The 25,838-nt window shown below is 44.4% G+C and overlaps 1 protein-coding gene across 1 annotated transcript in view; it reads left to right on the forward strand.

The window, feature by feature from the left end:
• Nucleotides 1-22,857, forward strand: part of gnmt (glycine N-methyltransferase) — a 65,225-nt gene extending 42,368 nt beyond the window's left edge. Inside the window, exons 2-6 of the mRNA XM_067985168.1 lie at nt 2,485-2,612; nt 11,243-11,356; nt 17,530-17,672; nt 19,993-20,114; nt 20,938-22,857. Of these exons, the coding sequence (XP_067841269.1) occupies nt 2,485-2,612; nt 11,243-11,356; nt 17,530-17,672; nt 19,993-20,114; nt 20,938-21,109 (679 nt within the window). The 3' untranslated portion in view covers nt 21,110-22,857. The remainder of the gene's footprint in view (nt 1-2,484; nt 2,613-11,242; nt 11,357-17,529; nt 17,673-19,992; nt 20,115-20,937) is intronic.
• The last annotated feature ends 2,981 nt before the right edge of the window (nt 22,858-25,838 follow it).

Consider the following 25,838-nt stretch of genomic DNA (forward strand, 5'->3'; position numbering starts at 1 on the left):
AGAGGAGAGCATTGATCAGCTGTAGGGAGCATTGAGAGAGGAGAGCATTGATCAGCTGGAGGGAGCATTGAGAGAGGAGGGTATTGATCAGCTGGAGGGAGCAGTGAGAGGAGAGCATTATTCAGCTGTAGGGAGCAGTGAGAGAGGAGAGCATTGATCAGCTGGAGGGAGCAGTGAGAGGAGAGCATTATTCAGCTGTAGGGAGCAGTGAGAGAGGAGAGCATTGATCAGCTGTAGGGAGCAGTGAGAGGAGGGCATTGATCAGCTGTAGGGAGCAGTGAGAGAGAGAGAGAGGAGGGCATTGATCAGCTGTAGGGAACACAGAGAGAGAGAGAGGAGAGCATTGATCAGCTGTAGGGAACAGAGAGAGAGAGAGAGAGAGGAGAGCATTGATCAGCTGTAGGGAGCAGTGAGAGAGGAGAGCATTGATCAGCTGTAGGGAGCAGTGAGAGAGGAGAGCATTGATCAGCTGTAGGGAGCAGTGAGAGAGGAGAGAGCATTGATCAGCTGTAGGGAGCAGAGAGAGAGAGGAGAGCATGGATCAGCTGTAGGGAGCAGTGAGAGAGGAGAGCATTGATCAGCTGTAGGGAGCAGTGAGAGGGGAGAGCATTATTCAGCTGTAGGGAGCAGTGAGAGAGGAGAGCATTGATCAGCTGTAGGGAGCAGAGAGAGAGAGGAGAGCATGGATCAGCTGTCGGGAGCAGTGAGAGAGGAGGGCATTGATCAGCTGTAGGGAGCAGTGAGAGAGGAAAGCATTGATCAGCTGTAGGGAGCAGTGAGAGAGGAGAGCATTGATCAGCTGGAGGGAGCAGTGAGAGAGGAGGGTATTGATCAGCTGGAGGGAGCAGTGAGAGAGGAGGGTATTGATCAGCTGTAGGGAGCAGTGAGAGAGGAGAGCATTGATCAGCTGTCGGGAGCAGTGAGAGAGGAGAGCATTGATCAGCTGTAGGGAGCAGAGAGAGAGGAGGGCATTGATCAGCTGTCGGGAGCAGTGAGAGAGGAGAGCATTGATCAGCTGTCGGGAGCAGAGAAAGAGGAGGGTATTGATCAGCTGTAGGGAGCAGTGAGAGAGGAGGGTATTGATCAGCTGTAGGGAGCAGTGAGAGGGGAGAGCATTGATCAGCTGTCGGGAGCAGTGAGAGAGGAGAGCATTGATCAGCTGTAGGGAACAGAGAGAGAGAGAGAGGAGAGCATTGATCAGCTGTAGGGAGCAGTGAGAGGAGGGCATTGATCAGCTGTAGGGAGCAGTGAGGGGAGAGCATTGATCAGCTGTAGGGAGCAGTGAGAGAGGAGAGCATTGATCAGCTGTAGGGAGCAGTGAGAGAGGAGAGCATTGATCAGCTGTAGGGAGCAGTGAGAGAGGAGAGCAGTTGTCGAGGAGAGCATTGATCAGCTGTAGGGAGCAGTTGTCGAGGAGAGCAGTTGTCGAGGAAAGCATTGATCAGCTGTAGGGAGCAGTGAGAGAGGAGGGTATTGATCAGCTGTTGGGAGCAGTGAGAGAGGAGGGCATTGATCAGCTGTCGGGAGCAGTGAGAGAGGAGAGCATTGATCAGCTGTAGGGAGCAGTGAGAGGGGAGAGCATTGATCAGCTGTAGGGAGCAGTTGTAGAGGAGGGCATTGATCAGCTGTAGTGAGCAGTGAGAGAGGAGAGCATTGATCAGCTGTAGTGAGCAGTGAGAGAGGAGGGCATTGATCAGCTGTAGGGAGCAGTGAGAGAGGAGAGCATTGATCAGCTGTAGTGAGCAGTGAGAGAGGAGGGCATTGATCAGCTGTAGGGAGCAGTGAGAGAGGAGAGCATTGATCAGCTGTCGGGAGCAGTGAGAGGGGAGAGCATTGATCAGCTGTAGGGAGCAGTTGTAGAGGAGGGCATTGATCAGCTGTAGTGAGCAGTGAGAGGCGAGAGCATTGATCAGCTGTAGCGAGCAGTTGTCGAGGAAAGCAATCTGTGAAGAATGTTGCCTTTCAGTGTTCTTTCAAGTAAAATAATTTGCTTTACATTTTTTTTTTGCATTGAATTACATCTGCGACCGATCTAACCTGTCTATCCCCTCCTACAATCCATTATATTCTTTCTTACAGTTTACTGTGCCCCTAATTTAATATTGTGAGCTGATATCCAAATAATTTCTTCAACTGAAATCTGGCCACTGTCTCATTGCTGCCTGAGGGACCTCGCTGTTCTCAAATTGACTGCTGTCTTTCCCTACATTACACCATACAACTACACTTCTAAAGTACTGCAGGATGTCTTGAGGTTGTGAAAGGCACTATATAAATGCAAATTCTTTCTTCATCCTGTGATGGGGAGGCTGCAGGCTCTTTCTCTCCGGATGGGTGAGCTTGAGCCCAAAAGGGCCTTTCTCATCCGCATCTGTCCTGCGAACAGCCCGTCGTCCCCTTGTCAGGATGAGATTGTCACAGTCGAAGTCCTGTTGCTGCAGTAGCTCAGCCCATTCTAATGGCACCATGTGCTTACCTCGACAGAGTGGATTCCATAATGCTGGTGGAAGAAGGTTTCACCATGGTCAGTGCAGATGCCAGCGACAAAATGCTGAAATATGCATTGAAAGAGAGATGGAACCGACGGAAAGAAGAGGCATTCGATAAATGGGGTAAATATTCTGTGACAAGAAAAAACAAAGAAGGGAATGCTCCGTAGCCATAGGAACATAGGAACAGGAGTAAGCCATTCAGTCCCTCGAGCCTGTTCTGCCATTCAATTAGATCATGGCTGATCTGTGTCTTAACTCCCATCTACTCGCCTTGGTTCAATAACCCTCGATACCCTTGCCCAACAACAACCTATCAATCTCAGTTTTGACATTTTCAATTGACCCCCAGCCTCAACAACTTTTTGGGAGAGAGAGTTCCAGATTTCCACTATCCTTTGTGTGAAGAAGTACTTCCTGACACCACCGCTGAACGGCCTACATCTATGAGCTTTATAAAGAGAAAGGATCTGCTTTGGGCTTTCGGCTACTTTAAACCAGATATACTTATTTTAACGGCTGCAGATGCTAGGACAATTGGAGCTTTCAGGACCAAGGTCGATGGATTTTTGTTAGGCAAGGATATCAAGGGATATGGATCAAAGGCGGGAAATGGAGTTGAGGTGTGGATTAGCCAGGATCTAACTGAATGGTGGAACAGGCTTAAAGAGGTGAATGCCCTACTCCTGTTCCTATGTTCCTAATGTGTAAAAGGATGATGCGGTAAGCAGCACTTATATATGAACATACGAAAATGCTGGACAGGAGAATACCCACTGGTCGATCAGTATATAGTTATGAAGTCCTATGCATCACAATACAGACCCTCCCTACCCTCCCAGAGCCATGTAATCTCCTGGGAGAGGTGAAAAAACAGATAAAAACCTAAGCCAATTAGGGGGAAACAAAATCTGGACAATTCCTCTCCGACCACTTTAAGGGATTGAAACTAGTCCAGAAGATCACATAGACTCTGAATTATATTACAGGGTACCTACCTCTTGTAGGACTGTAAAATATCTAGATGACCACTGTCCCTTGACCCATGCTAAAAAGTGTGACTGTGGATGTTGGGTAAAGGCGGGTTCAGCTTGCCCTGTGATCAGACAGCCTGTTGAGGCTCGATGTCTAGACTCTGTCAAAAAGAATGGCTGGGCTAAGGAACCGGCAGGTTGTTGTTGGTGTGGAACTAACCCAACAAGAGTCAGCACCTTGAGAATGTTAATTGTATCCGTATGATTTATACAATTCAGAGAGGAGGGGAGGACAGGTTATTTGTCGTGTTCAATTTGATGATGACACAAAGCTATCTGGGCGGAGATCTGTGAAGTTATAGGAAAGCAGGAATCTAATCGAGGGGTTCAGATGGTTTATATATAGAATAATGGATACCTGGGAGTGATTACAGACTGGAATCTAATCGAGGGGTTCAGATGGTTTATATATTGAATAATGGATACCTGGGAGTGATTACAGACTGGAATCTAATCGAGGGGTTCAGATGATTAATATAAAGAATAGGAACACAGGAACAGGAGTAGGCCATTTAGCACCTTGAGCCTGTTCTGCCATTCAGCGAGATCATGGCTGATCTGTATCCTAACTCCACCCACCCGCCTTTGCTCCATATCCCGTAATACCCTTGGCTAGCAAAAATCTATTGATCTCAGATTTAAAATTATTAATTGACCTAGCATCTACTGTTTTTTCCACTTCTACCACCCTTTACATAAAGAAGTGTTTCCTAACTTCTCTCCTGACTAGCTTGGCTCTGATTTTAAGGTTACGTCCCCTCGTCCTAGACTCCCCCACCAGCGGAAAATGTTTCTCTCTATCTACTCTATCAATTCCTTTCAAAATCCTAAAAACTTCAATTAAATCACCCCTTAACCTTCTATATTCCAGGGAATACAAGTCTAGTTTACGTAATCTCTCATCATAATTTAACCCTTGGAGGTCTGGTAATATTTTGGTGAATTTGCCCTGCACTCCTTCCAAGGCCAATATATCCTTTCTAAGGTGCAGTGCCTAGATCTGTACACAATACTCCTGATGTGGTCTAACCAGGGCTTTGTGTAGCTGTAGCAAAACTTCCTCCCCTTTATATCCTAGCCCTCTAGTTATAAAGGCTAACATTCTATTAACCTTTTTGATTATTTTTGTACCTGATTGCTACATTTTAGTGATCTGTGTACATGGACCCGTAAATCTCTTTGGATCTCCACTGTTCCTAGCTTTTTACCATTTAAATAATACTCTGATCTGTCCTTTTTTAGTTCAAAATGGACGACCTAACACTTACCTGCATTGAAATCCAACAACCACAGTTTTGCCCACTCACTTAATCTATCGGTGTCAAATTTTGTTTGATGACGCTCTTGTGAAGTGCCTTGGGATGTTTTACTACATTAAAGGTGCTATTTAAATGCAAGTTGTTGTTGTTATCAATGTCTCTTTGTAATTTTATGCTTCCTTCTACACTCCTTACTATGCCACCGATCTTTGTATCATCGGCAAACTTGGATATATGACTCTTTATTGTATTATCTAAGTCATCAATAAATATAGTGAACAGTTGAGGCCCCCGCACAGATCCTTGTGTGACACCACTAGTCACTTCCTTCCAATTCAAGTACATACCCATTATCCTTACTCTCTATCTTCTACTGCCTAACCAAACTCTGAACCAGGTCAATAATTTGCCTTCAATTCCATGAACTTTAATTTTAGCTAACAGTCTCTTATGTGGAACCTTACCGAACCTTAGTCTTTTAAAATACATCTATAGACATTCTCCTGTCGACCACTTTAGTTACTTCCTCAAAAAATTTGATTAGGTTTGTTAGACATGACCCGCCCTTTATGAATCCATATTAGCTCTCTCTAATCAGCTCAAATTTCTCTTAGTGCACAGTCACTCTGTCCTTAATTATAGATTCCAACAACTTCCCCACAACAAATTTCTGCTTTCTCTCTCTCACCTTTCTTAAATAATGGAGTTACATTTGCAATTTTCCAATATAAAGGGACAATTCCCGAGTCAAGAGAGCTTTGGAAGATTATGGCTGAAGCATCTGCAATTTCCTCACCTACTTCCTTTAAAACCCTGGGGTAGAAACCATCAGGTCCTGGGGATTTGTCAGCCTTTAGTGCCATTATTTTTCTAATACTGTTTTCTTGCTTACGTTAACTTTAGTGAGTTCTAGTCCTTGATTCATTATTAGTTTCCCTGGAATGTCAGGTATATTATCCTCTTCTTCTGCTGTGAAGTAATTATTCAACAAGTCTGCCATTTCTTTATTTTCATCTGCAATATTACCCGCATCTGTTTTTAAAGGGCCCGCTTAACTCTTGACTATCCTTTCTCTTCTAATAATAATTGTAAAATCTTTTTGTGTTATTTTGAGATCCCTCGCAAGTTTCTTTTCGTATTCCCTCTTTCCAGCTCTTACTGTCTTTTTGTCTTCCTTTGCTGTTCTTTATATTTCTCCCAGTTCCCATGATCTACATTATTCTTTGCACTTTTGTATGCTCTTTCCTTCAGTTTTATGTTCTCTCTCACCTCTTTTGTTGACCATGGCTGTTTTATTTGGTACATAGAGCTCTTGCCTCTTAGGGGTATGTACTGGTCCTGTATTAAGCTAAATTCTTTTTTGAACACCTCCCACTGTTTATCTGTAGTTTTACCCGATATCAGTTTTGAACAGTTTGCTGCGGTCAGTCTCTGTCTCATCTCGTTAGAGTTAGCCTTAACACAGTTACTAAGATTCTAGATTTTGTTAAGTTTCTCCTTTTCAAACCTAACATTGAATTTGATCACATTATGATCACTGATATTTGATACCTGGGAGTGATTACAGGCTGGAATCTAATCGAGGGGTTCAGATGGTTTATATATAGAATAATGGATACCTGGGAGTGATTACAGGCTGGAATTTAATCGAGGGGTTCAGATGGTTTATATATAGAATAATGGATACCTGGGAGTGATTACAGGCTGGAATCCAATCGAGGGGTTCAGATGGTTTATATATAGAATAATGGATACCTGGGAGTGATTACAGACTGGAATCTAATCGAGGGGGTTCAGTTAGTTTATATATAGAATAATGGATACCTGGGAGTGATTACAGACAGGAATCTAATCGAGGGGTTCAGATGGTTTATATATAGAATAATGGATACCTGGGAGTGATTACAAACTGGAATCTAATCATAGAATCATAGAAGTTTACAACATGGAAACAGGCCCTTCGGCCCAACATGTCCATGTCGCCCAGTTTATACCACTAAGCTAGTCCCAATTGCCTGCACTTGGCCCATATCCCTCTATACCCATCTTACCCATGTAACTGTCCAAATGCTTTTTAAAAGACAAAATTGTACCTGCCTCTACTACTGCCTCTGGCAGCTCGTTCCAGACACTCACCACCCTTTGAGTGAAAAAATTGCCCCTCTGGACCCTTTTGTATCTCTCCCCTCTCACCTTAAATCTATGTCCCCTCGTTATAGACTCCCCTACTTTTGGGAAAAGATTTTGACTATCTACCTTATCTATGCCCCTCATTATTTTTTAGACTTGTATAAGATTACCCCTCAACCTCCTACTCTCCAGGGAAAAAAGTCCCAGTCTATCTAACCTCTCCCTATAAGTCAAACCATCAAGTCCCGGCAGCATCCTAGTAAATCTTTTCTGCACTCTTTCTAGTTTAATAATATCCTTTCTATAATAGGGTGACCAGAACTGTACACAGTATTCCAAGTATGGCCTAACTAATGTCTTGTACAACTTCAACAAGACATCCCAACTCCTGTATTCAATGTTCTGACCAATGAAACCAAGCAAGCTGAATGCCTTCTTCACCACCCTATCCACCTGTGACTCCACTTTCAAGGAGCTATGAACCTGTACTCCTAGATCTCTTTGTTCTATAACTCTCCCCAACGCCCTACCATTAACGGAGTAGGTCCTGGCCCGATTCGATCTCACAAAATGCATCACCTCACATTTATCTAAATTAAACTCCATCTGCCATTCATCGGCCCACTGGCCCAATTTATCAAGATCCGGTTGCAATCCTAGATAACCTTCTTCACTGTCCACAATGCCACCAATCTTGGTGTCATCTGCAAACTTACTAACCATGCCTCCTAAATTCTCATCCAAATCATTAATATAAATAACAAATAACAGTGGACCCAGCACCGATCCCTGAGGCACACCGCTGGTCACAGGCCTCCAATTTGAAAAACAACTCTCTACACCCACCCTCTGTCTTCTGTCGTCAAGCCAATTTTGTATCCAATTGGCTACCTCACCTTGGATCCCGTGAGATTTAACCTTATGTAACAACCTACCATGCGGTACCTTGTCAAAGGCTTTGCTAAAGTCCATGTAGACCACGTCTACTGCACAGCCCTCATCTATCTTCTTGGTTACCCCTTCAAAAAACTCAATCAAATTCGTGAGACTTGATTTTCCTCTCACAAAACCATGCTGACTGTTCCTAATCAGTCCCTGCCTCTCCAAATGTCCGTAGATCCTGTCTCTCAGAATACCCTCTAACAACTTACCCACTACAGATGTCAGGCTCACCGGTCTGTAGTTCCCAGGCTTTTCCCTGCCGCTCTTCTTAAACAAAGGCACAATATTTGCTACCCTCCAATCTTCAGGCACCTCACCTGTAGCGGTGGATGATTCAAATATCTCTGCTAGGGGACCCGCAATTTCCTCCCTAACCTCCCATAACGTCCTGGGATACATTTCATCAGGTCCCGGAGATTTATCTACCTTGATGCGCGTTAAGACTTCCAGCACCTCCCTCTCTGTAATATGTACACTCCTCAAGACATCACTATTTATTTCCCCAAGTTCCCTAACATCCATGCCTTTCTCAACCGTAAATACCGATGCGAAATATTCATTTAGGATCTCACCCATCTCTTGTGGTTCCGCACATAGATGACCTTGTTGATCCTTCAGAGGCCCTACTTTCTCCCTAATTACTCTTTTACCCTTTATGTATTTGTAGAAGCTCTTTGGATTCACATTTGCCTTATCTGCCAAAGCAATCTCATGTCCCCTTTTTGCCCTCGTGATTTCTCTCTTAACTCTACTCCGGCAATCTCTATACTCTTCAAGGGATCCACTTGATCCCAGCTGCCTATGCATGTCATATGCCTCCTTCTTCTTTTTGACTCTGGCCTCAATCTCCCGAGTCATCCAAGGTTCCCTACTTCTACCAGCCTTGCCCTTTACTTTATAAGGAATGTGCTTCCCTGCACCCTGGTTAATACATTTTTGAAGGACTCCCACTTACCAGACGTCCCTTTGCCTGCCAACAGACTCTCCCAATCAACTTCTGAAAGTTCCTGTCTAATACCATCAAAATTGGCCTTTCCCCAATTTAGAATTTTAACTTTTGGGCCAGACCTATCCTTCTCCATAGCTATCTTAAAACTAATGGAATTATGATCACTGGTCCCAAAGTGATCCCTCACTAACACTTCTGTCACCTGCCCTTCCTTATTTCCCAAGAGGAGGTCAAGTTTTGCCCCCTCTCTAGTCGGGCCATCCACATACTGAATGAGAAATTTCTCCTGAATACACTCAACAAATTTCGAGGGGTTCAGATGGTTTTCTATAGAATAATGATACCTGGGAGTGATTACAGACTGGAATCTAATCGAGGGGTTCAGATGGTTTATATGTAGAATAATGGATACCTGGGAGTGATTACAGACTGGAATCTAATCGAGGGGTTCAGATGGTTTATATATAGAATAATGGATACCTGGGAGTGATTACAGACTGGAATCTAATCGAGGGGTTCAGATGGTTTATATATAGAATAATGGATACCTGGGAGTGATTACAGACTGGAATCTAATCGAGGGGTTCAGATAGTTTATATATAGAATAATGGATACCTGGGAGTGATTACAGACTGGAATCTAATCGAGGGGTTCAGATGGTTTATATATAGAATAATGGATACCTGGGAGTGATTACAGACTGGAATCTAATCGAGGGGTTCAGATAGTTTATATATAGAATAATGGATACCTGGGAGTGATTACAGACTGGAATCTAATCGAGGGGTTCAGATGGTTTATATATAGAATAATGGATACCTGGGAGTGATTACAGACTGGAATCTAATCGAGGGGTTCAGATGGTTTATATATAGAATAATGGATACCTGGGAGTGATTCCAGACTGGAATCTAATCGAGGGGTTCAGATGGTTTATATATAGAATAATGGATACCTGGGAGTGATTACAGACTGGAATCTAATTGAAAAGTTCAGATGGTTTATCAGCAGATCCCAGTACCTTGCACCTGTTCACACGAGAATCCCTTGTTTGAGTTTTTGGATTTTGCAAGAAAGTGTTTTGCTTGGAAATGTCTGATTTTGTTCACAGCTGTTCTAGAAACTATTTCACTTTGTTTTCTTCCCCAGTTGTGTCCCCTCTTCAATGCACTGATTTTACCAAGCTCCACCAACGCTGGCTGCCGTCCAGTGCTTCTCCCAAATGGCCCCTCTTGGTCTGTAATCACAGTTGATAAGTTATTCTACCATGGGAGTATTCACAGTCAAGCCCGGTCAGTCTCACCTCATGGCCACGCACGTACAGACGCACTTATATCAGAAGTCACTGACCAGCAATCAGTAATGAGAATACTCCGCCCCACCCCCCCCCAAAGACCAGGGCCACTAATGCCAATTTCAGCATCTAACCTGTTGCCCTGACTGAGATTAGTGAACTCAGCACATACTAGGTACCTGGGACCATTCTGGTCTACATGGCTTAGTGTTACATCCCACTTACAATTGGAACCTTTGGGGAGGCTCACTGGGCCAGTGCAATGTGAGTACAGGTTGGTGGGGCCTCCTACTGTTCACTGGGTAGCTCCGTAGCACGGTGTCCTGGCCGACTATTATCCCTCAACCAACATCACTTTAAAAAAAAACACATTATCTGGTCATTTCACACTGGAAACTCTTGTTGTTTGTGGGACTTTGCTGTGTGCATATTGGCTGCTGCATTTCCTACACTACAACAGTAACTGCACTTCCAAAAGTACTTAATGGCTGTGAAGTGCTTTGGGACGTTCTGAGGTCATGAAAGAATCATAGAGCACAGAAGGAGGCCATTCGACCCATCATGCCTGTGCCAGCTCTTTGAAAGAGCTATCCAATTAGTCCCAATCCCCTGCTCTTTCCCCACAGCCCTGCAGTTTTTTTCCTTTTCAAGTATTTATCCAATTCCCTTTTGAAAGTTACTATTGAATCTGCTTCCACCGCCCTTTCAGGCAGTGCATTCCAGATCATAACAACTCGCTGCCTAAAATAAATTCTCCTCATCTCCCCTCTGGTTCTTTTGACAATTATCTTAAATCTGTGTCCTCTGGTTACCAACCCAACTGCCAGTGGAAACAGTTTCTCCTTATTTACTCTATCGAAACCCTTCATAATTTTGAATACTTAAATCTCCTCTTAACCTTTCTCTGCTCTAAGGAGAACAATCCCAGCTTCTCTAATCTCTCCTCATAACTGAAGTCTCTCATCCCTGGTACCATTCCAGTATATCCAAGGCTTCGACATCCTTATTTAAATGGCAAGCTGCTTCTCTCTTGTGGCTCATTATGCCATTTCTGCATGTGACCTGGTGTGATTTATCTCTAACAATTCTCATCATTGCGTCTTTTTAACTCTGTACCCCTGAACCACCTTGTTTTGCTTTGCAGTGATTGAAGAAGCTAACTGGTTGACGTTGCCAAAGGACATTCAGAAGCCCGGTGATGGATTTGACGCTGTCATTTGTTTAGGAAATTCATTTGCACATTTGCCAGACTTCAAAGGTAACATTTCCCATCTAAGGTGGCACTAACAGTGTTGATGCTGCTACTTTATCCGACCTCTTACTTTTCCGTGACAAAGAAACGGTGATAAAGATCCTCGTGTGAGACCAGCAGGGGACTTTAAAACTTGTGGAATAGGAGACACACGGGGCCATTTTAATTTTTATCGCTGGGTGAAAATCGACTGCTGGTGAATTGGCCGCCCGTTTTACCCCTTGCCCGGATTTCTTTTCCGTTGTAAAACGGGCTGCCGATCCGCTATGGTCGTGCGAAGAAAGTTAAAATCACCACAAACTGCCTGGATGGATAAGCAGGACAGGAGACAGAGGGGTAGATCTTGCCTTCGTGCAATAGTGTGAAATGCATGATCGTGAATCGGCAGCCCATTTTGCATCCCTCCTGATTTTTATGACTTCTGTGGGCTGCCGATTCGCTATCACCCATTTTACATGATCGCACAAAGTCAGTGGGGGAGAAATTCGATAAGGGTCCGTTCTGGGCGATGTGCTAACGCCCTGCGCCCGACGGACCCTGGGCAGGCAAGACGCAAGTTTGGACCCACTTATCTGCAATCAGCCTTCCTTTCCAGGCCTTGCAGGTGGAATCAATGCAATTTGCACTTTCCACCACCAGAGGGAGCTCAATCTCTTAAAGGGAGGATGTTTCTTAGCAATCTCTTAAAGGTAGCTGGTACCTGTTATTTGCTGAAAATAACAGTCTACTGTCCGCATGGAGCCTGAACAGAGATCAGACATCGCACACGTAAAACACAGATGCTGATCCCATCCCTATGTTTACACACTGAGGAGTTATGTTAAAACATTGAATAAACATAGGAACAGGAGTAGGCCATTCAGCCCCTCATGCCTGCTCCATCATTTGATAAGATCATGGCTGATCTGTGATCTAACTCCATATACCTGCCTTTGGCCCATATCCCTTAATGAAGGTTGCGCACTACTAAATCCCACATCCTCAAATCTGCACACCAGACCTCACCAATCTGCCAACCTGAGTTTATACCAGGCCTGCGAGAGTGTGTGCACCAAGGTTCTCTGCTGATGCACTAGAGACCTTGGATGCAAGAGGTGGACAGAAGGAGGGACATCCTATATCCGTGGGGGGGGCGCGCAAGAGGCCCTCCAGACATATATCCAAAAGACAGTGGGAGGCAGCGGGGGACGAAGTCAATGCCAGGCGCATAGCATCATGAACATGGATGCAGTGCAGGAAGAAATTCAATGCTTTGACATGAGTGGGCAAGGTGCGTGAGGTCAACTGTCAAGTGGCCTCTCCTACCAACTGCACCCTGCACTACACCCCCCATCAACCACATATCAAACTCTTTCCATCAGTACTTAACTCTTCCAATCAGATGCTTCCTCTCGCCCTTACACATTACCACTGTTTCAAGCCGCCCACCCACAACTCACAGGCAACACACATTGGCAGCTATTCAACCATGACAGGCACACATCCTGCTTTCTTGCAGGAGAAGGTGGCGCATATCAAGAGGCAGCAAGTGGTCGTGGAATTTAGCTCCTCGAGCCTGTTCCACCATTCAATGAGATCATGGTGGACCTGTGACCTGACTCCATATACCCGCCTTAGCCCAAAATCCCTTATACTTTGGTTCACAGAAATCTATCAATCTCAGATTTAACATTCACAAGTGAGCTAGCATCAACTGCCATCTGTAGAAGAGCATTTCAAACCCTTTGCATGTAGAAGCATTTCTTAACTTCACTCCTGCACGCCCTGGCTCTAAATATTAGGCTATGTCCCCGCGTCCTAGTATTCAAGTGTAGGAGACCTCCAAAAACAGTAACAAATGTCTCGGCAGCCAGAGGCAATAATCCAGCCACTAACCTTAAATCCTGCATGGTCCCTTTAAATATCACCGGTGGGTGGGGGTCCTCCAGGCACTCTAAGACACGTTCAGATGGTTGGGGTTAAGACTGTGCGTTGAGTTGAGCGTTAAGTCCCAAAATTGTGTCTATTTAAATCAGCGTTGACACTGATTGAAGCCATTTTCTCCCTACTTTACATGATTCCAGCGTTCGTTATCTGCGCCTGCCGCTAACTCCTATAACAAGATGGCGTCTGGCGAACGTCATGCAGGAAACGTGCGTACGCATCCAAGACGCCATCTTGGATGTCGGAGAGGCCGTGTAGCGCCGAAACAATGGGCACTACACGGCCCAATTTAGCGCCCAAAATCTATCCCTGAGGATGCTAACAAATGAAAAAGCAACCACCTATGTTTCACATGGAGCTGTTTTGGTACTCCTAGCCCCGATTTTCACTCAGGGCAGGAGTGCAGCTTGGAGTGGTGGGGTGCGAGTGAGGGGGGGCGGGGTGGGAGTGAGGCGCCCATGACGCCACCAGCGTGAGGCCCGGACAATTTTAAATCCCACCCAGACCTGGCGGGAATGAAGAGAAGGCTGGTGGGTGGGAGTGGGATTTCAGGTGGCAGGAGACCACCGCTGGAGACCCAAGGGAACAGTGTCTGAGATGTAAAGGAGTGGGAGGGGTGAGTAGGTCTGATGGGAATTGCGGCTGGGAGAGGGGGCAGGAGACCCGGGGCAGGGGAAGCCCAAGATTGTGGGGCCTGGGGGTAAACCCTTGATGCTCCTGGCCCACAAAAGGAAATCGTTTTTTAAAAAAAAAATTTACTTGGGCCTCCTCTGGCCGTGAACCAGCCTGTCGCAATGTTTCACTGGCGACTCCAGCACTGGGCATGGCAGCCATGACCCCGAGTTTAAAATCACATCGAGGTCCCGAGTGGCATCATCACACCTCGACATTTAAATATTTATCAGGTCCCGAAAACCCGTCAGTTAAAATAGCGGCGGGCGCCCACGTGTCGGGAAAGTAACGGATAGCGCCCAACTGCACTTTTAGGCCCTGGCCAGTACCATGCCTGCCGGGCTGTATTTGCAAGCAGCGTGTCTGGAGCGGTGTTATGAAACTTGTTGATGACGTAAAGGATGGCAATGAGTGGAAAGGGGTTTGCGTATCTTCAGGAAACATGCAAAACATACAAGAAAGGATAGAAAAAGACCAGCTAGTCCACCAAGCCTGCCCCATTCCATGGGGTGCAACCTGCTCACATTGTTAAACCCATCCCAACTCACCACCTCAGCCCTGCAGCTACACAATTCTCTGGAGGAGGCAAAAAACCAAGGGGGGAAAAAAAATCTTTTGGCCAATTTAGGAAAAACTCTGGGAAATTCCATCCTCACTCCCTGCTTTCTCAGTTTAAGTGGGCAGCCCCTCGTTTTATCCAACTTCATCGCTTCAGATAAACTATCTGCTTACTTGTTATTGATTCCCTTAATCAATTTGAAGACCTGAATTAGTTTCATAGGAACACAGGAACAGGAGTAGGCCATCCAGCCCCTCGAGGCTGTTCCACCGTTCAATCAGATCATGGCTGACCTGCACCTCAACTCCATTTATCCGCCTTTGATCCGTACCCCTGATACCCTTACCTAATAAAAATCTGTCAAACTCAGACTTTAAATTTTCAATTGACCCCCCAGCATCCACAGACTTTTGGGGGAGAGAGTTCCAGATTTCCACTGCTCTCCGTGTGAAAAAGTGCTTTCTGATTTTACTCCTGAATGGTTTAGCTCCAATTTTAAGATTTTGGGTCTTTGTTCTGGATTCCTCCACCAGAGGAAATAGCTTCTCTGTATCTGCCCTTTTGAATCCCTTTATAATTTTAAACACCTCAATTAGATCACCCCTCAATGGAATACAAGCTGGTGGATAAAGGCATTATATAAATGGAAGTTAAGCACATGAGGGAGAAAGGAATACATGTTGATAGGGTTAGATGAAGAGGAGATTCGAGTGGAGAATAAACACTAACATGGACCAGTTGGGCTAAATGGCCTGTTTCTGTGCTGTATATTCTATGTAATTATATGTAATAATTGCAGCCATTTTCATTTAGAGGGTGTGTGCCTTGGCCTATGCATTATAAGTGTATTTTGAAGTAAGATGTGACTGATAATTAGTGACAAAATTGCAAATAGCCAAGAGGGCATCCAAATCCTTTTTTTTAACTGGGTAATGTGGTCATCGTGACAATACCTATGGCCATTTTTGCTTTGCAGCCAATCAATTATTGGGATGGAAAATTTGGGAATTTTTAACTAAATATGAAATTACAAAATATCTAGATGAAGAGAAAATAATTAGAAACAGCCAACACTGAATCCAGAAAAGAAGATTGATCTTGACAAACCTGATGGAATTCTTTGAGGAGATGACAAATATGGTGGATGGGGGAAATGCAGCGGATGTGGTGTACATGGACTTGCAGAGAAGCTTTGACTGGGTACCATACAGGAAACCACTGGAGGTCATTAGGGGGAGAATAGCAAGTTGGATCAAAAACTGGTTACAAGGGGGGAAATAGAGTGTTAGGAGTTAAGGAATATTTCTTCAAAGTCAAGATGTAATGGTTAATCTATAACAACCTTATTAATACCACAGTACAATGAAATACCATTGCTGAAAGTCATGGGTGTTATCAACTTATGTCTATAAATTTATACACTGCATCCACTGCCTCCACAATGTATGAATGTGTCCAGAAGTACAACCAGACTATGTATGGCACCTCTATGTATGGTGGACTCTTGAAGCTGTTACTCAGATTGGCTATCTGGTTGAGTACCTTGCTGAATTATGAAATGCTGTAGAGTATTTTGTTGGCCTATTTTGAATTTTAAAAAAAAAATTAATTTAATTGGAAATGTGAATATAATGTGGGAAAATGTGAAGTCATCCACTTTGGGAGGAAAAATAAAAAAGCAAAATATTATTTGAATGGAGAAATACTACAAAATGCTGCGGTACAGAGGGATCTGGGTGTCCTCGTACATGAAACACAAAAGGTCAACATACAGGTAATCCCGAAGGCAAACGGAATATTGGCCTTTATTTCTAGGGGGATGGAGTATAAAAGCAGGGAAGTCATGCTACAACTGTACAGGGTGCGGGTGAGACCACACCTGGAGTACTGCGTACAGTTCTGGTGCCCTTATTTAAGGAAGGCCATACTTGCATTGGAGGCAGTTCAGAGAAGGTTCACTAAGTTGACTCCGGGTATGGAAGGTTTGTCTTATGAGGAAAGACTGAACAGGTTGGGTCTATACCCATTGGAGTTTAGAAGAATGAGAGGAGATCTTATTGAAACATACAAGATTCAGAGGGGACTCGATAGGGTAGATGCTGAGAGGATGTTACCCCTCATGGGGGAATCTAAAACTAGTGGGCATAGTCTCAGAATAAGGGGTCGCCCGTTTAACACGGAAATGAGGAATTTCTTCTCCCAGAGGGTCGTGAATCTTTGGAATTCTTTACCCTGAAAAGCGTGAAGGCTGAATCATTGAATACATTCAAGACTGAGTTAGACAAATTTTTGATCAGCAAGGGAGTCAAAGGATATGGGGAAAGGGCGGGAAAGTGGAGTTGAGGTAAAAATCAGATCAGCCATGATCTCATTAAATGGAGGAGCAGGCTCGAGGGGCTGAATGGCCTACTCCTGCTCCTATCTCTTGTGGTCTTATTTCATTTTTATCCCTTTGAGTCCATTTCCACAACTCTCTTCTCCTCATGATCAACTCCTTCTCGCTTCACCTTTATTTATTCCTGCACAACACCAAACGATGGCTGAAATGGGAAAGAGATGAAAATGGAGCAAGTGGAACTTAACAGCAATTGAGTTTACTACAACTTCAAATTTTTATTTTACATGACTAATATTTGAGTTTTCACATTTAAGCTTCTTTAGGAGATCACAATATTTAAATTCTGCAAGTTAATTTGACAAATCCTCTTGGAACCTCTGTGTTACTGTTGGCGGTGGATTAGATTGTTCTGCTCTGTTACCACAATCACTCAGCTACCTGCCCTCTTCCCTCTTTTACACACACACACCCCCAATTCCCCACAGAACCAAGACACTGTAGAAGTTTACAGCACCGAAGGAGACTGTTGGCCCATCCTGTCTGTGCCGGCTCTTTGCTAGAGAAATCCTAAACTAATCCCACAATCCCCCTCTCTTCCCATAGTCCCACCTCTTTATCTGCTTCAGACTCTTTGTAGCACACAAAGAATGGCCAGTTGGAACTGTCTTGATTTTTGTTCTGCTTCAGGTGACCAAAGTGAGCACAAACTGGCGCTGACAAATATTGCCAGCATGGTGAAACCAAATGGGATTTTAATCATCGACCACCGGAACTATGATGCCATCCTGGAAACTGGTCATGCTCCGAAAGGCAAAAATATTTACTACAAGGTAATTCACCTCAGTAGAACTGTATCTATCCTAAGATGTTTTAAATTAATTTTAAGTATTTTCTGAGTTTGATAATATTAGGCACTCCGACACAAATGATACTATAATTATCACATTTAATCTTCTATCTACGTTCCCCTCTTCTAGACCCTCTCCAACCCCTGGAAACAATCTTTTTTTATCTACCTGATCCACATCTTCATAATTTTAAACACCTCTATCAAATCACCCCTTAATCTCCTCAGTTCTAATAAAAACAGCCCCAAATTTCAAGTCTTTCTTCGTGTTTCTATTTCCTCAAACCAGGCAGAAACCTAGTGAATCTGAGCTGTACCCTCTCTATTGTCTCAACATACTTCCTGCAGTGTGGAATCCAAAACTTCGCACAGTACTCCAACTGGTCTTAGTAAGGTTTTATATAGATTAATCATTATATCTTGACTTATAAGAAATTTACCTTAACTCCTAACTCCCTATTTCCCCCCCTTCGAATCAATTTTTGATCCAATTTGCTACTCTTTCTCCCCCCCCCCCCCCCCACTCCCCCTTAATTTCCTCCAGTAATTTCCTGTATGGGGTACTTTGTCAAGGGCTTTCTTAAAGTCCATGTACACCACATCCACTGCCTTTTCCCCCATCCACCATATCTGTTATCTTCTCAAATAACTCATCAGGTTTTCCTTTCTGAAATCTCTGTGGGATTAGACTGTTCCTAATTATTTTCTCTTTATCTAGATACTTAGTAATTTCATCTTTAGCTAAAGATTCAAAATTTTCCCTACCACAGATGCTAGACTAACTGGCCTGTAATTACCTGGGTTAGTTCTGACTTCCTTTTTGCAAATGTCACTCACCAGTCCTCCAACACACATTCTCTCTCAGCAGAACCCTGAAATATAATTTCTAGGGCTTCCACTTTTTCATCCCCAAGATCCTTGAACATATCCCAACAGATCACAATACTTTTTTCTCCTATAAGGAAGAAAGATGTGCATTTATATAGCACCTTTCACGACATCCCAAAGCACTTTACAACCGATTAAATACTTTTTTGCATTGTAGTCACTGTTGTAATTTTTTTTTGTTCATTCATGGGACGTGGGCGTCACTGGCAAGGCCAGCATTTATTGCCCATCCCTAATTGCCCTTGAGAAGGTGGTGGTGAGCCACCTTCTTGAACCACTGCAGTCTGAGATGAAAGTTCTCCCACAGTGCTGTTAGGTAGGGAGTTCCAGGATTTTGACCAAGCGACAATATATTTCCAAGTCCGGATGGTGTGTGACTTGGAGGGGAACGTGCAGATGGTGTTGTTCCCATGATCCTGCTGCCCTTGTCCTTCTAGGTGGTAGAGGTCGCGGGTTTGGGAGGTGCTGTCGAAGAAACCTTGGCAAGTTGTGGCAGTGCATCCTGTGGATGGTACACACTGAAGCCACAGTATGCCGGTGATGAAGGGAGTGAATGTAGGAAACACAGCAGCCAATTTGCGCACAGCAAGCTCCCACAAACATCAATGTGATAATGACATCTTGACTTATAAGATATTTTAGTGATGTTGGTTGAGGGATAAATGTTGGCTAGTATACTGGGGAGAACTACCCTGCTCTACTTTGAAATAGTGCTATGGGATCTTTTATGTCCTCTTGAGAGAGCAGACAGGGCCTTGGTTTTAAGGTCGTATCTGAAAGACAGCACCTCCAACAGTGCAGCACTCCCTCAGTACTGCGCTGGAGTATCAGCCTGAATTTTCTGCTCAAGTCCCCTAGAGTGGGATTTGAACCCACAACCTTCTGACTTAGAGGCAAGAGTGCCACTCTCTGAGCCACAGCTGACACCTACCACCTATCTTTGATTTAACTAACATCTCCAATGCTGGGAGGGCTGTGGGTTTTCAGGGTCTTTGTTTCATCAAGATGAGGAGTCTTAATGCGTTCTCACTGTCGACATCATGCATTTCCAGGTCAGATATAGAACAGACAGCTGTAAAGTAAAGCTCCTTCTGCTCTACAACAACAACACCCTACTGCACCAGTGTGAGTCTTGTGGGCTCTATGACTGAGAACGAAAATTTAGGAGATTTCCTCCTCATTGATCTGGGCTTAGTTTAAACCCAGATGTCAGAGGTGAAAGTAACCAGGTCCTATTTGATTTTCCCCTTTGCATTATGTTAAGAGTTACCAATGAGAAGATATACACCCTAATATGATAGGTTAAGAATGACTTTTATTAGTACTGTTTTTGTTACATATTCAAATAAAGAACAGAATTGCAAGTAGCCAAATCGATAGAGAAGAATAAATGTTCTACAACTTACGTCTTCCAGAGTGACCTCACCAGGGACATCAACACCTCTGTGCTGTATCTAAACAACAAGCCTCACATGGTGACATTGGATTATACTATTCATGTCCCAAACCAGGACGATGATGGAGAACCAGATGTGAGGTAGGATTGTGTTGGGGAACAGGAGTAAATAATAAAAGATCCAAGGAGGCAAAATCAAAATTCAATTTTGAAAAGAGGGGTGGTATTACGTAAATTTAGTGTGACACCATCAGCAGTTTTTCAATAGTTCTTTTCTGTTAACTACATCATTAGAAGTTTTGCACTGGTATGTGTTCTGTATTTCCATAGGGCATGAAGTATGCCAATCGGTTGGCTCAAATTTCACATTCACTAAAAGGCAATCAAGAAACTATTAAACAGTCACAAACACACACAACTATCTCTCAAAAAAAAAAACCCATTCACAAAAAAGGGAACCAAGCAAATAACTTAAAAGAAAAATAGTGAGCAGACCTTTGGACACAATGACAGTTTTCCATTTCCCTCTGTATTCATTGCTGCCCCCATACCATTTTACCAGGCCCACCTGTGGGTAAATGTCACCTACCCCCCTTCTCCATTTCTCTGATTTTTACTTACTGCCATATTGGACCTGTCAATAGTCCATCTCCTTCCTCCATTCCCAGAGCTGGGAACTTCCCACCAAACACTTTGCAACTCCCCACTCTTGGCTGTTGTTGGTTGTAGGATTGATGTTTGTGGCCCGGAGCGTGAGTGAGGATGAGGGAATCCCGAGCGCTCTGATGACCATTTTCCACCTGCGCTTGCGGCGGGCTGGACTCGGGCTCCGAAACTCTGCCCTTTAACGTCGACCTCGGCAAGCAACGAAAGAAAGAAGGCTGCCGTTCTCTCTTTGATTGATTGATTGATTTGTTACCATGCAACCCGACAAAATGCTTTGTTCCCCTTTTCTCTTCCTCAGCACCTTCCGTCTGTCCTACTACCCTCACCGCGTGGACGCCTTCACCGAGTTGCTGAAGAACGCTTTCCGAGGAAAATGTCAGCACAGCCTGTACGGTGACTTTAAACCCCACCAGCCCGACCAGGAATACGCTCCGTGCTATTTCATCCACGTCGTGAAGAGGACTGGTTGAACACCGTCTCTCCGGAAAGATCGAGACTTTGATCCTGTAAAACCAGGGGGGAGGAAACGTACGGTTACAGAACGACAACAATACAAAAATAGAGGAAAATGCATGGAGGGAAAGAGTCAGACCAAAAAAAGTAGGGTGGTGGGGGGGCTAATAACATTACTGTAGCAGGATGTAGGTTCATGTCTGTTAATTACCAATTGGTGTGGATGATGGAAAGGATAACCATGATAATTATACTGTAATTAGTAAAAGCATGACTGAATGTGTTGGGTGTTGGCCCTGTACCAGTCCCAGACCAAAGCTGTCAACATTGGCCAAATGTTAGGAGTGATGTTGGTGATCAGAAAGAGTGCCACAGTGTGTATTTATAGACATGCCGCTTTGTTTATTTTTCAAACTTGAGATACAAATCCCCCAGCACCACCTCTCCTGAAAGTGGTGATGCCTGGCGGGCTACAGTTCAGAGGGCACCGCGAGCTCCTGGCACCATGCCCAAGAGTCTTAATCCGTGAGCCTCGAACACGAGTACTGGTGGGCTGCTTTATTGTGAGGTCGTCATAGGGGAAGTGCTGACCTCACCTGATACCTCCCTAACACACAGATACACACTTACATATACACACACATATACACATACACACAGACATACATGCAGACACATGTATGCAGATGTACACTGACATACACATATACAGACAAACATTTAAACAAATACATACACACACATTTACACAAACACACACAAGCAATAAGGAGGGGAACCTGTGGTGATTTTGTAGTGGTCTCCCCTGCCCATCCATTGTTGCTTAGTTGAGATCAACTAACTTAACACAGACCCGGGATCTTCCATAGTTTAAATGTTTACTCGAGAGCGAGTGACTATAGAACTCTACAGCAGTTCTGTGGTCCTGCTTCTCCCTTGTGAGTCAAAGAAAACAGATATGGGCCACAGCAGTTGCACAGCATTAACCAGAAAACCTCATCTTGTCATAATCCACTTCAGAAAAGAAGAACCAAGATGCCCCACTTCTCGACCTGGAAATCCATTCCAAGTGTTGATCATGCTTTGTGTGACGAACTTCCTGACATCAAAGTTAATTTGCCCTTTGCCACTTTGACCCAGTACCCCCATTCTTCCCCCCCCCCCCAACTTACCCAACCCTCGCAGTTTAGTTTTCCGGATTTATCTTTCTTTACCGTTTACTATCTTTAGTATCCCTATAAATACTTCCTTTTTCAGCTAGAAAGCCCAGGTTTCTGCAGTCTGTGCTCATAATTCAGTCCTTTGCCCCCAGGGATCAATCTCGTGGCAGTTATGTGCAGTGCATCCTGGCCTTAAAAACCTCCCTTGTTGTCTTGGTGACCAAAACAGAGCACAGCGCCCAAGGTATGGCATAGCCACCTCATGAAAACAGTGTAGCACGACATGCTCCGATTTACAGTATTGTTTTGGCTAAATAGTTCAGCATTCTGTGTGAGATGACCTGTTGACAATGACATTTAGCATCGATCCTGTCATGTGGGAATGTTTGAGAATGTGATATCGCTGGGGCTTGCAGGCCCAAATGACCACACGCATTTTTTAAGAATATTTCAATTATTATTGTTGTTATTGGTTAGGTGAAATGCACCATAAAACTTCTCAGGCTTATGCTCTTAACTGATTCATTGTTAACACACGAATAGACTTGATGTACATAAGGGTTTCTGGTTTCTGAGTATGGTTAATACAAGCTGTGGTTAATGTCTGATTGTTGTGATTTGGATTGATTATTATATTCAAAACACTAGAGGGTGCAATTGCCTCGGAAACTATGGGAATACAGGTCAAATCTTAGATAGTGGAGCGGCAGATCAAATCCATGTAAGATGGGAGACGCCCTGAACTTATCTCTCAGAAGTGAAGCAAGGTTGTCACCCATCTTATCCGATGTCTTCACCAATGATGTGTTGATGACATTGCAGGGGACAGTCTGAGCTCTGAAAGACTTGTGACCCTTCCTTTCACAGGTGATATTGTATTGTTGGCAGGACGCCCCCTGGAGACCTACAGCATTCCTCTCACTACCTTCAACAATAGGATGACCAGTTGGATATGGTTGTTGGTTATTATGGCATTGTGCAACTCGAGAGAGAGGATTTCGAAGGTCATTAATTGGAAGATATAAAAGGGGGACTTTTAACGGCAGGAGAGGGACGAGGGGGGGGGTTTAAATTCTTCAAAATGGGAAACCCAAACCCAAACCCAAACCCAATCCACCACTGAACGCACCTACTTCTGGTTTAACCGAGACATGTTGGGTGAGTAACCTGCTCTCGAGGGGGAGTCAGTAATTTTAATATGTTAATGAGGCCACGTGCCTCAGATTGTAGCAGCCATTTGGATTTAGCAGCTGCGGGTTTCCCAGGGCAGCTAAAGGGGGGCGAGAACTGCCGGATCCAGCAGGTAAGTGCCTTTCCAGCGCAGCTTGTGGGCTAATGCCGACTTCTCCCCGCGATCCGATCTCCCCCCAGGGAACCGATCCCCACCCCCCCACCCCCCCCCCCGCGATCTCCAGACCCTTCCCTGCGATCTCTTCCTCACGATCTCTCCCTCCATCCTACCCTCCTCCCTGGTCCCCGGCTCCGGCGTTCTACCACAGGCCTTTCCGGCCAGCCTCAAAGTTTAAATGAGGCAGGACCTCCGCGTCCCCCGTATTTCTGGGCTTCCCAGCTGCCAAAAGTGGTCCTGCTCCCTCCTCGTCTCACCGTAAATGTGATCGAAGTGCTGGGTTTCCGCCTGTTGTAGTTTTCAGGCGGACTCTGATCTAGGTGGCCAGAGTTCCTGCCAGAAACACGCGGGAGCCTCATTAGTAAATGCAAATTGGGGTCAGGTGACGTAGTTATGACCCCGATGCCATTTTTGTCTATGGCAGTTCCTGATCCCGCCCACAAACAAGTCGGAAGGTGGTCATTTCCAGCGCTATTTAAAGGGACCCTCACCTGCTCGCAGGTGAAACTAGAAAGTTTTGGGAGACATTTTGCTTCCTTTAGAGAGTGATTTTTTTTTTGCAATTTCAAAGCACTTGTAGTTGCTGCTGGACATTCTGAACTCTTCCGGCTTCTGGCATCACAATGTTTTCTGCATGGGGTTCCTTCAGGAAATGACTCTTTGACAAGAGGAGGAAGAGGAGCTGGCACTGGAAGGAGAGTAAAGAGCAAGAGACGTGCTCGCAGGAATCCTTACCCTCACAACAGAGCTACATAACATAAGAACATAAGAGATAGGAGCAGGAGTAGGCCATTTGGCCCGTCGGGCAAAGAATGCCAAAGGTTCACAACCCTCTGAGAGAAGAAATTTCTCCTCATCTCTGTCTTAAATGGGCGACCCCTTATTCTGAACCTATGCCTCCTAGTTTTAGATTCCCCCATGAGGGGTAACATCCTCTCAGCATTTACCTGTCAAGCCCCCTCAGAATCTTAAATGTTTCAATGAGATCTCCTCTCATTCTTCTAAACTCCACTGTTCAATCTTTCCGCATAAGAAAACCCTTCCATACCCGGAATCAACCGAGTGAACCTTCTCTGAACCGCCTCCAATGCAAGTACATCCTTCCTTAAATAAGGGGACCAAAACTGTACGCAGTTATCCAGGTGTGGTCTCACCAGCACCATGTACAGTTGTAGCAAGACTTCCCTGCTTTTATACTCCATCCCCCTAGAAATAAAGGCCAATATTCCATTTGCCTTCCGGATGACCTGCTGCACCTGTATGCTAACTTTTTGTGTTTCATGTACGAGGACACCCAAATCCCTCTGTACAGCAGCATTCTGTAGTCTTTCTTCATTTATAAAACATTCTGCTTCTTTATTCTTTCTACCAATGAGGATGACTTGACAATTTCCCACAATATACTCCATCTGCCAAATTTTTGCCTACTTGCTTAACCTGTCAATATCCCTTTGCAGACACTGTGTCCTCCTCACAACATACTTTTCCACTTATCTTTGTATCATCAGCAAATTTGGCCACAGCACACTCACTTCATCCAAGTCATTGATATACATTGTAAATAGTTGAGATCCCAGCACTGATCCCTGCAGCACCCCACTAGTTACAGATTGCCATCCTGAAAATGACCCCTTTATCCCGACTCTCTTTTCTGTTAGAATCATAGAAGTTTACAACATGGAAACAGGCCCTTCGGCCCAACATGTCCATGTCGCCCAGTTTATACCACTAAGCGAGTCCCAATTGTCTGCACTTGGCCCATATCCCTCTATACCCATCTTACCCATGTAACTGTCCAAATGCTTTTTAAAAGACAAAATTGTACCCGCCTCTACTACTGCCTCTGGCAGATCGTTCCAGACACTCACCACCCTTTGAGTGAAAAAATTGCCCCTCTGGACCCTTTTGTATCTCTCCCCTCTCACCTTAAATCTATGCCCCCTCGTTATAGACTCCCCTACCTTTGGGAAAAGATTTTGACTATCTACCTTATCTATGCCCCTCATTATTTTATAGACTTCTATAAGATCACCCCTAAACCTCCTACTCTCCAGGGAAAAAAGTCTCAGTCTATCCAACCTCTCCCTATGAGTCAAACCATCAAGTCCCGGTAGCATCCTAGTAAATCTTTTCTGCAGTCTTTCTAGTTTAATAATATCCTTTCTATAATAGGGTGACCAGAACTGTACACAGTATTCCAAGTGTGGCCTTACTAATGTCTTGCACAACTTCAATAAG

The sequence above is a fragment of the Heptranchias perlo genome, chromosome 5 (genome assembly GCF_035084215.1).
Source record: "Heptranchias perlo isolate sHepPer1 chromosome 5, sHepPer1.hap1, whole genome shotgun sequence".
In the NCBI taxonomy this organism is placed as follows: Eukaryota; Metazoa; Chordata; class Chondrichthyes; order Hexanchiformes; family Hexanchidae; genus Heptranchias; species Heptranchias perlo.